Genomic DNA, 11,669 nt, shown 5'->3' with positions numbered 1-11,669 from the left:
CTTGTGCTTTTATAAGAGCCCCGCATTTGGCATACATGTCCACTAATGCAGTGCCAAGCACAACATCAAGTTTTGCCAGTAATCCCCACTTGCCTATCTCGTCATGAATCATTTCACCGTTTTCAAGAGATTGTATGCTTGCACAAGCTTTGGCAACAAAAATGAAAGTGATAGAGTTGGGGTGAATGCCCTCATCTTGTATCTACCCAAGCATTTCAAAGCTTCATCGCCAGAACCATATTGGACATACCATGTGATTAATGACTAGAAGCTTATCGAATACATTCTGTGCCTTTACCATGGTACCATCACTCATGATTCTATTTAGAAGAGAACATTGTGTTTGAAACAACTTTGTTGGACATGTATGCCACGTGTGGCAATATGGAAAAAGCACAAGAAGTTTTTGATGGGTATCATGGAATTCTTTGATTGCTGGATATGTTCAAAACAAGCTAGATGACGAAGCTTTACTCTACTTCCAACAAATGTATGTGGAGGGATTTGTTCCAGAAGTGGTAGCTTTCATCTCTATTCTAAAGGCTCGTGGAAATAGAAGGTTTCTTGACATCGGAAAAAAGATCAATGATGAGGTTAATAAGCTACGATTACTAGGAAAAGTTATTGTCCTTGGCACAACCATGATGGAGATGTAACAGTCTTAATCATTGTAATTAAAGAAACAAATGAGATGAACTTTGAAACACATTTTAAGACTACATTCATGTTTGTAGGACAATGACTTAGGTCACGATGGAAGAACAACCACATTGATAACTAAAAGCTACATACCCTATATTGGATGGCGAATAAAGTGGCATCATCTCATTCAAAGTTTGAGAATGTTGATTGAGGGAGCATGACTTTGAAAAACGGTGATAATGGGTTATGTAATTATTAGTGAGTGCAATTTTATTAACTTCCCCATATGAGAAAAGAATATGCAAGGAATGACCAATGGGGGAAAATCAACTTGTTCACAACTGAGTTTGGTTTGGTATTCCATGTAATAACAATAAAATTTACATACTTTCGCTCGATGCATCCATTACATTCCACATTAAATTTATGTGTGTGCATCATCATAATATGTGACGTGAGGATTTCTTGTGGGTCTTCGCATTATAAATCACACATGGCCCAATATCTTCATCTTGTGATATGGTTCTCTTTTTGCTTTTTACTGAAAAGAAGATTGCAAAGAATATAAACGGCATCATCTACGCAAATCATAACTCGTGATATGTAGGTCCATCGTGGTTGTCCTCTAAAGACAATCAAATACGGTGGTGTGATGGTTTCATGATACATTTTGCATTCATCATCTCAAAGTGATGATCTGATATAAATATATATGACAATGGTAATGGTTCTTTCACTAGTAGAGATGGTAATGTTTCTTGGACAAGTGAAAATGTTCAGAGTTTGGAATACTAATATACTTGTACTCGGACTTTTTGCATTTTTGGAGTACTTATGTATATGAAATACATTTTTGGAATACTGATGTATGTCATTTCGAGTGTCTTATGTTTTCCTCTTCATAAACTAAGAGACATTTGTCTTGTTTTTCTGTTTGTAAAGATGAGAATATTTGAAATCTAATTCGCATTTTTGAGGATAACTCATCATTTTTCTCAAATGCAATGTGTCATACAACTCTTTTAATTGTAATCTGTGTCTTGCATTTAAATGCCGTGAATGCAATGTATCTTACAAATGCAATGTGTCTTGCATCTAAACGTTGTGAAAATATATGTACAAACAATTTTCATCTTTTCGGATTGTCAATTTATATCGGCTTAACCGGTTTGGGCCAAACTGTTTCCCAAACCGATTAAGCCTAAACCAGTTTAGGGATTGGTTTGGTTTGGTCCTGGTTTGAGAACCCCTAAACCGGTTTAGGCTAAACCAGTTTGGTTTGGATAAGGCCAACCCAGTTAAGCCTAGACCGAACTGTTGCCGATTCCTCATTGTAATGGTTTTCTCTGAAATATCAGAATTACCCTTTTCTCTATTTCTGGAGGTACCCCTTGTGATAGTGTTGCTTCCTTGCTGTAGTGTCTGTCTAGTTCTGAATCCTGATACTTAGCTATAGCTTGCTTGTAAGCGGATGGCGGCAGCGGTAATGATGGCGCTGGCAGCTCCCTCGTCCTCCTCCTCCAGCTTTCCTATACCTGTCTCTCAGCTAAGTCATCTTAACAGAGGAGTAATGGGAGGAATAGGGATTGGAGGAGGAGGAGGAAGAAGAAGAACATCCGTCTGTATCTTCAGAAGCTCCGCTCTTTCTGCCAAAGTCATTGAGAGTCAGATTCCCAACTGCCTCTCGGAAACTCATCTCCACCAAACCGTACCTGGCCTTCGTCTCTCCTCCACAGGCAAGGTATGTTCATCTATGTGTGTATATATCAAAGGGGCATCACATTTGGTCCTAGATTTGCTCATAGGCTGCAAATATTGAAGACAAAAGAGAAATGAGCACAGATTGCAGAAATGTATACAGGGAAATATACAAATGATGGGCATTTAACCTAGATTTTTTCATGTGCGATTTCTGTCACCATTCTGGTGTTTGAATCCCTTATTTGGTGTTGATAAATAAAACATCATTTAATTAAGGGATATTAATCTATACCACAAGGTTTTGTTTACAGGTAAGAGATATATATGAGGCAGGCCATCATGTAATCCTGGTGTCAACGGATCGATTGAGTGCATTTGATAGAGTATTAGCTGCTGTTCCTTTCAAAGGACAGGTATGCATTTTTTTTAGGCTCATTAAAAAGTTATTTGCCAAGAACTGGGTAACATTGATTGATGTAAGAAAATGAATTTGGCTTCTCATGAATTGATCAAATTGTTTGAGGGGATGGAGGAATGCGTGCATAAATAAAATATACATTGGTGGAATGCATGTACCTATCAAATACACAATGCTGAAATGTACAAATGATATGGATGTCGCTATCTATTTTTTTGTACCCAATTTTATAACCAATATGTACTTATATCGAGTTGTCATTTCCATGATACACATGCTTCAATGCACTAATCATTGGAGGAATTCATGTACCTATCAAATACACAATGCTGAAATGTACAAATGATATGGAGGTCTCTATCTATTTTCCTGTACCCAGTTATATAACCTATATGTGCTTATATTGAGTTGTCATTTCCATGATACACATGCTTCAATGCACTAATCATTGAAGGAATGCAAGTATTAAATACACAATACTTTAATAGACAAATGATTGGGAGGTTGCTATGTCTTTCCTTAGCCCAGTTTTTATGGTCTATATTTCCTTATATTGAGGCCCCATTTCCATGTTTCAAACATTCCAACTTCTGTTCATACAATTGGAATTTTTATTTCTTTCATTGTAAAAAATCATTTTTTTCTGTAGGTTTTGAATCAGACTAGCCTGTGGTGGTTTGATAAGACCAAACATATCGTTCCAAATGCTGTTGTAGCAGCTCCTGATCCCAATGTTACTATAGCTATTGGATGCGATGTCTTTCCAGTAGAGTTTGTGGGTGCGTTCCTTTCTGTATATTTGCTTAGTAAGGGCTGCATTGTATCTACCTTGAGGATTTTATACACCTGATATGTATATTAGTCTCCTCTCTTTGGCAGTTCGTGGTTTCGTAACAGGAAGCACAAGCACATCTCTATGGACTGTTTACAATAAAGGCATGCGTAACTACTGTGGCAATGATTTACCTGATGGTAAGGATGCAGATATTTGTATGGCATACGTTCCTTACATTATATGTGGTTATGCAAAGTTGTAATAGAAGTGTTTTTCAGCATTATAGCTCAACATGGAACCTGTAATGACCACTTTATGTCTATTGGCAAATTGTTCTATTTGGACATTTTGATATCACAGTATCTAAACTAATGTATATGGAGTATTTGAATGTGGAATTGTCCTTCTTTACTTACCACTATTACTTGAAATGGAAGGGCTCGTAAAGAATCAAAGATTGAGTGAAAATATTTTGACTCCAACAACAAAAGCAAAAGATCATGATGTTCCCATTTCTGGAAATGAGGTAACCTTTGCAAGCTAAGTTTGTTCAATTCTATTCAAACTTATTTTTTAAAACTCTATCAAGGTAGACTAGTATTTGTAATTAAAATCATTGAAGGTCAATTGTCATACACCATTCCTTGGGAAATATCCATTAACCTAAATTTGAAGAGAAAGTGTATCCACCTTTTCACTTCCCAAAATGTAAGAAATGTCATTGATTGGGTACATTTTCAGAAGACCCAAGATCATGATGGATTGGTAGGTGAACACTTTATCAGGACATCTTGTTCCCATTGCTAGCACACATCTTTAATAGAGCTAGCTATGTGTAAATTTTTCGCTACCAGATGGGCAGAACATATCATTGTGCCAATCCTCAAGGGTTGGAGACCCCATGATGCCAAACAACTACAGGACAATCATGATTGGCCATTACTTGGTTAAACTACACGGCTCGATCCTAGAGTCATGGCTGCAGTTCAGCTAGACATGCAGGCTTCCCGAAAAGGTTCACAACCTAGATCACATATTAAACCCCCAAGCCCTTAACGACGATGGCAGAGCTCATAATAAGGGGATTTATTGCTGCTTTGTTTAAGTTTGAAAAGCCTTTGACACTGTGCCACATGCTTGGCTTATGCAATGTCTAGAAGCCCTTGGTATCCTTATAGATATGCAATGGGGAATCTATGCACTGCATGAATCTGTGCTAGGAAAAGTGCGGTTTCCAATGGTTTCTCAGAGACTGTGGCTAGCACAATTAGAGTAAAAACAAGGATGCACACCATGTTGGGGTAAAGGCCCTAAATGACCCCCTTATAGTGTATACATATATATAGGCCTATTTATAAAGGCCAAAAGTCACTCATCGCCTTTTTGTTATTTTTGGGCCAAGTTCAGTGTGAACTTGGCAAACCCTAAATGGGCCATATAAAACATAAGTTAAAAACTTTTGGATCTCACTTCTAAAAGGTGAGCTCCTCCAACTATTGCTCTCTCTCTCTGTCTCTATCTTTTCTACCATAGCTCCACTATTGCATCTAAAGGACCTATACTAGGGTGAATCCTGAGCATTCCTTAGCCCTATTGACATCAGTCCTAACCCTTACAACTGGTATCAGAGCGATGGTTTCTGAACTTCTGCACAATTGCTGTACAGCAAAGAACAGGTGTTCAAACCTCTTTATTGTGAGCTATGGCGTCATCCTCCTCAGAAGTGAAGAATCTTTTTGAGATTCGGCGATTTGAGGGAACAGGTTTTGACTTGTGGAAAGAAAGAATGCAAGGAATTCTTTTTTTGAAGGATTGTGAGAGTGCGTTGGAGGCAGAAAAACCAGAGAACATGTTAGAAGATGCATGGTAGATTTTAAACAAAAAGGCTGTCATATATATCAAGATGGCTGTTTCTGATGAGATCTTGGTAGATCTCAAAGGGTTGGAATTTGCTTCTAAAATATGGGCAAAGCTGAAGGCTACATATGAAAACAGTACACTTGTTAATCAAGTACACCTAATGCGAAAGCTTGTTGGCATGCAATTGGATGAGTCCAAGAGTGCAACTGAACACTTGTCCTTATTTACAGGTACCTTATCACAGCTGCAAGGCTCAGGAATGACTCCTTTTGATGATAAGCTCAAAGACATTTTCCTGTTAATGACACTACCCGACTCATGGGAGACATTGGTAGTCCCATTATCTAATAGCCCCAACTTGACCTTTGATGGTGTTAGGGGCTCCATACTCAATGAAGAGATCAGGAGAAAAGCAAGTGGAGAAGGTGGCAACTCAACCAACATGGTTAGAGGTAGGACAAATAAAAGAAGTAACTATGCACATAGGAACATAAGTAAAAGCCAAGAAAGGGGAAATAGTAGCAAAGTTAAAAGCAATGATGTAACATGCTATCAGTGTGGCTGGAAAGGCCACAAGAAACTTGATTGCCGCTATTACAAAGCAGAACTTGAAAGAAAAAGGAATTCTGGAGATAAGAGAAAGGACAAGACTAATGCACATGATAGCCAAAAGGACGAAGAGAAGGCCAATTTGGCCTCTAATGTAGTCATAGAGGAGTTGTCAGATGTTGAGGACATTTTATGTGCTAGTTTTTCAGCAGATGATACTTATGCATATGATGCCTCTCTAAATATTCCTTCAGAGGACATGTGCATCACTAAGAATGATCTTATTGATGCTTTGCTGATTGTCAATGATGCATTAGCCCAAACATGGATAGTTGACTCTGGTGCTTCATTTCGTGTGACTCCTATCAAGGAGTGTTTTCTTACTTTTACTTCAGGCAGCCATGGCCATTGAGGGTATTGGCACTGTGCGTTTTTCTACAGATGGCACTAATGAGCTGGTTTTGCATAATGTGCATTATGTACAAAGGATCAAGAAGAGCTTGCTTTCTGTGGGGCAAATGGATATGCATGGTTATAACATTCTCTTTGAGAGAGGATCATGGAAAATGACAAAAGGTTCAAGGCTGATTGTGAAAGGCACAAAAAAGGGAACACTTTATTGCTTACATGGAAATGCTATATCGGGCAAATTTATTGCTTTGGCTGAAGTTCACTCCCATATGGAGTTGTGGCATAAGAGACTTGGCCATATGAGCCAAAAGGGTCTCACTAGGCTTTGTAATCTAAAGAAGCTTGATGCTAAAGGCACGAAGCTAGATTTTTGTAATGAATGCCAATATGGAAAGCAAGTGAAGCGTTCCTTTTACTCTGGTGTGTCTCGTAAGTCTTGTGTACTTGATCTTGTTCATTCTGATGTGTGTAGCATGCCCACCAAATCTATGGGGGGTGCAATGTATTTTATCTCATTTGTTGATGATTTCTCTAGAAAAATTTGGGTTCAATTGCTTAAATCTAAGGATGAAGCCTTAGCTGCATTTAAGCGTTTTTATGCATTTGTGACCACTCAAACAGGCAAAAAACTGAAATGTTTGCGTACAGACAATGGTGGTGAATATACAAGTGCTGAATTCAAGAAATTTTGTGAAATTATTGGTATTAGAGGGAGCTTACTGTTCCATACAGCCCCTCTTCTAATGGTGTGGCTGAACGATATAACAGGACGCTTTGTGAGAGAGTGAGATGCATGCTGTCCATTGCTAATCTCCCTCATGGCTTTTGAGGAGAGGCACTGAAAACTGCAGTACATGTATGCAATAGATCCCCTCACACGTCTTGAAAGGGTGACATCCCTAAAGAGGTTTGGTATGGCAAACCTGCTTCATACGATCACTTATGTGTTTTTGGCTGCGAGGCTTTTGTACATATAAGGCCTGAAGGCAGCACGAGGATTAGGGTTTAGGTCAAAAACAGAGAGGGAGAGAGTCTGAGTGAGAGAGAGAGATGCACGCTGTCTTGGGTACAAAAGAGTGTACCTCTTTTTTGGTTTTTAGATATTATGTATATACAACTCAAAAGTGTGCTACGAGTGCGTTCACACTCGTGCACTAATAAAAGGCACAATGGCCCTTTATTCCCAACAACCTCCCACCTAAAGGCAATGTGCCGTGAGAAGAAAAAAAAACAAAAAAAAAGTCAGCTAAGTCCAAGTATGTACAAAGCTGAACTACATACATACATCTATCCAACTCCCATCATCTGTCGGCAATGAGCAAATCGCTTAGTTGGAAGACCCTTCGTGAGAAGATCTGCAGGATTATTATTTGTATGTACTTTGACAAGTTCAATGTTCTTGTTGTCAAGTACATCTCTGATGAAGTGATACTTCACCTCTATGTGCTTCATCTTTGCATGAAAGATGGGATTTCGAGCTAGCATGATAGCACTTTGGCTGTCACAATGAAGAATAGGTAACTCTGTAATGCCAAGATCTCTCACTAGATATGAAAGCCATAAAGCCTCTTTGCATGCCTCAGTGGCAGCAATATACTCTGCCTCTGTAGTAGACAATGCAACACACTTCTGTAGTCTGGAGATCCAAGAGACCGCTCCTCCTGTGAAAGTAAACACATACCCAGAAGTAGACTTCTTGCAGTCTGCGTGACCAGCATAGTCCGCATCCGTAAAACCAACGACAGATGCCTTTTGCTTTCCAAAGCAAATACACAAGTCCTTTGTGTCTTTGAGGTATCTCATAATACCTTTCACCGCTTCCCAATGCTTTTTGCCGGGATTTGCCATATACCTACTAACCACTCCCACTGCAAAGGCAATATTAGGGCGAGTAGCAACCATCGCATATATCAAACTGCCAACGGCAGAAGCATATGGAACCTTAGCCATTTCAGCCTTCTCATCATCAGATGTAGGGCTGTCTTCTGCACTGAGTTTCAAATATGGAGGCAATGGAACCCCAATTGTTTCCCCCCCTTCCATATTGAAACGCTGCAAAACCTTAGAGATATACTCCTGCTGAGATAGAAAGAGTACCCCTTTCGATCGGTTTCGGAGTATTCGCATGCCAAGGATGTGATTTGCATCACCAAGATCCTTCATATAAAGCTGCCATGAAGGCTTTGCTTCAATGAATTCAAGGCATGAACATCCTTGCCAGCAATCAACATATCATCAACATACAAAACCAAGATAATCAGTCTGCCATCTCCTGCCTTCTTGGTGTACAAGCAAAGGTCCACTTGACTTCTACGAAAACCTTGAGACTGCATAAATGCATCAAATTTATGATACCATTCTCTTGGTGCTTGTTTCAACCCATACAAACTCCTTTTGAGCTTACAAACCATCTTCTCTTTGCCTTTAGTGACAAAACCTTCAGGCTGCTGCATATATATGTCTTCATGCAGATCGCCATGTAAAAAGGCGGTCTTCACATCCATCTGTATGAGCTCCATATCTTCAGCTGCAACTAAGCCCAAAATGATTCTTAATGTAGTCATCTTGACCACAGACGAGAAGATCTCATCAAAATCAACTCCATATTCCTGCTTGTATCCTTTTGCAACCAATCTTGCTTTGTACTTTGGCGAGGAATCAGAAATGACCTTCATTTTATAAACCCATTTGCATGGAAGTGTTTTCTGCCCTTTAGGCAATTGCACCAAATCCCAAGTATCATTTTTCTCAAGAGATTCCATCTCTGACAACATGGCGTTATACCATTTCTTATTGTCCTGTCTGTCCATTGCTTCCTTGAAGCAAGTCGGTTCGCCACAATCAGTTACCATGACATAATCAGCCACATTGTTTGCATCAGGAACAAATCTGTCAGGCTGTCTAGTAACTGTAGACGATCTCCTAACCCAATGCTCATTGTTTGGTAGCTGTTGAGCCTGCAAATCATCATTTTCAATTTGCAGTCCAGGCATTTCAGCCTGCAAATCAGCATTCACAGCTTGCTGTTCTAGCTGTTCCTGCACATTTGGTGGCTCATCATTATTGGCAAAGACTGGCTGATCATTTCCAACCTCATTTTCTGCATTTGCAGGTAATTTTACAGCAGGTGTTTGCTGCTGTACAGCAGGCACATTTTCCTGTCTAAAAGGTATTTCTTCTCGGAATACAACCCTACGTACTTCCTCAGTCTTTTCGGGTTGTTTATGCATGCGATTTTCCCGGAAGATAACATCATTGCTGCGTACTATTTTTCTTTTCTCGGGATCCCACAATCTATACCCCATTTCACCCTCGTCACCGTATCCTAGGAAAATACATTTGCAGGACTTTGGCTCAAGTTTGTTGCGTTGTTCTTTACGAATGTGCACAAAAGCCTCACAACTAAACACTCTCAAGTGAGCATATGAAGATGGCTTGCCCGACCACGCTTCTTGGGGTATTCCCCCTCCCAAAGACCTGTTAGGTGACTGATTAATCAAGTGAACAGCTGTCATAACAGCCTCTGCCCAAAAACCATGGGGTAATGCAGCATGAGACACCTCTGTCCCAACCGGCCATGCCACAAAGAAACACTAGGCTGCTCGGTTATGGCAACAACATGGTCACTCATACTAGATACATGGAGAGGATACAAAGTATCACTTTTACTACCCTTGGCAACAACTCTAGATCCCTTACAAATCTTCCATTTCCCATCACCAAAGGTTTTGTGAAATCCATCATCATCTAGCTGTCCTGTGCTAATCAAGCTCTTCTCAAGCTGAGGTACATGCCGTACATGCTGAAGTGTGAAAGCAGAACCATGCTGAAACTGTAATTGCACAGTGCCAATACCTGCAATTTCACATGCATAGTTGTCCCCAAGATGGATAACACCATGTCAACCCCCTATGTAATCTGAAAACCACTCACGATGAGGGGTGACGTGAAAAGAAGCACCGGAATCGAGTATCCAAGTGTGCATGTCACCATCCGTATCTGCAAGTGAAGCATGTTCTCTATGGCATGATGAAACAAAGAATACATCATTTCCACTATCACTATCATGAGTGACTACATTCACCTCTTCATTTTTAGTATTGCCTTTCCTCGGTTGAATGTCTCTCTTTTCTTCTATGAAATCATCTATCTTCTTGGCCTTTCCTTTCTCTTTCTTCCATTTGAAACAATCACGTTTAAAGTGACCCTTTTTGCCACAGTGATGGCATTCTACATCTTTACCACGTGATTTGCTACGGCCATAACTATCGGATTTGCCTCTTTGTTGTGACGTACCCCTCATATGCAACGCACTAGAGGACTTATTGGATGCATTAATTTGCCGACTCATCTCTTCCATGAGTAGAGGACTCTCTACATTGGCATAAAGAAGCGTCGCATTTGAATTGCTCATAGCAGTCCTGAAAATATCCCAACTTCTGGCAAGGTGCAAAGTAAAAACGTGGCCTTAAAATCATCATCAATGATGAATTTCAAGGCAATCAACTGGCTGAAAATGGAATTGAACTCACTCAGGTGAGTTGACATGGGTGTGCCCTTTGTCATACGCAAATCCATAAGTTTCTTAAGCCAATAAACTTTGCTAGCTGCCGTCTTTTGGGCATACAGTTCCGCTAGGCTAATCCATATAGAATAGGCGGAGTCCAAACCATCGATATTAAAAAGCAAGGCATCAGAAATCGACAACTCAATAGTCGAGCGTGCAAGCTCATTCAACTCTTGCCAATCATCTTCGTCCATATCTATAGGCTTTACCCCTTTGACTTTTATAGGCTTTGCATGCTTCTTTTGCAGCAGGATGTTGTAGCACTGCTTTTTCCAAACCGCAAAGTTATGTGCACCCTCAAGCTTCTTGATGTGCATAAGGTGGCTACTTTCACTGCTGCTAGTCATGATTTTAGCCCAAACGGAGGACCAAACCTGCACTGCAGAAAACGTGACCTGCTCTGCAAAAAACCCTAAACTCTGCTTTGCAGAAAACCCTAATCTCTGCTCTGCAGAAAACCTTAAACTCTGCTCTGCAGAAAACCCTAATCTCTGCTCTGCAGAAAACCTTAAACTCTGCTCTGCAGAAAACCTTAAACTCTGCTCTGCAAAAAACCTTAAACTTTGCCTGCAGAAAACCCTAAACTTTTCTCTGCATAAAACCCTAAACCTTGGCTCTGATACCAGTTTGAAGGCAGCACGAGGATTAGGGTTTAGGTCAAAAACAGAGAGGGAGAGAGTCTGAGTGAGAGAGAGAGATGCACGCTATCTTGGGTACAAAAGAGTGTACCTCTTTTTTGGTTTTTA

At 40.0% G+C, this 11,669-nt stretch overlaps 1 protein-coding gene across 2 annotated transcripts in view; it reads left to right on the top strand.

Moving 5' to 3' along the window:
• The first annotated feature begins 2,116 nt into the window (after positions 1-2,116).
• LOC147855580 (phosphoribosylaminoimidazole-succinocarboxamide synthase, chloroplastic-like) overlaps positions 2,117-11,669 on the top strand; it is a 33,749-nt gene continuing 24,196 nt past the window's right edge. Inside the window, exons 1-5 of one of the 2 annotated variants that reach the window (XM_087330684.1) lie at positions 2,117-2,383; positions 2,655-2,756; positions 3,411-3,540; positions 3,641-3,733; positions 3,974-4,062. In XM_087330684.1, the coding sequence (XP_087186810.1) occupies positions 2,129-2,383; positions 2,655-2,756; positions 3,411-3,540; positions 3,641-3,733; positions 3,974-4,062 (669 nt within the window). In that variant the 5' untranslated portion in view covers positions 2,117-2,128. Of the gene's footprint in view, positions 2,384-2,654; positions 2,757-3,410; positions 3,568-3,640; positions 3,734-3,973; positions 4,063-11,669 lie in introns of both variants that reach the window. The other variant, XM_087330683.1, reaches the window with a different exon arrangement.

This window comes from Azolla caroliniana, unplaced genomic scaffold (assembly GCF_043228905.1).
Source record: "Azolla caroliniana isolate FFs.n. ecotype wild unplaced genomic scaffold, voAzoCaro1.0.p SCAF_14, whole genome shotgun sequence".
Taxonomy (NCBI): Eukaryota; Viridiplantae; Streptophyta; class Polypodiopsida; order Salviniales; family Salviniaceae; genus Azolla; species Azolla caroliniana.
The sequence above is the reverse complement of the archived record's forward strand: the minus strand, read 5'-3'. Positions and strand labels throughout refer to the sequence as shown.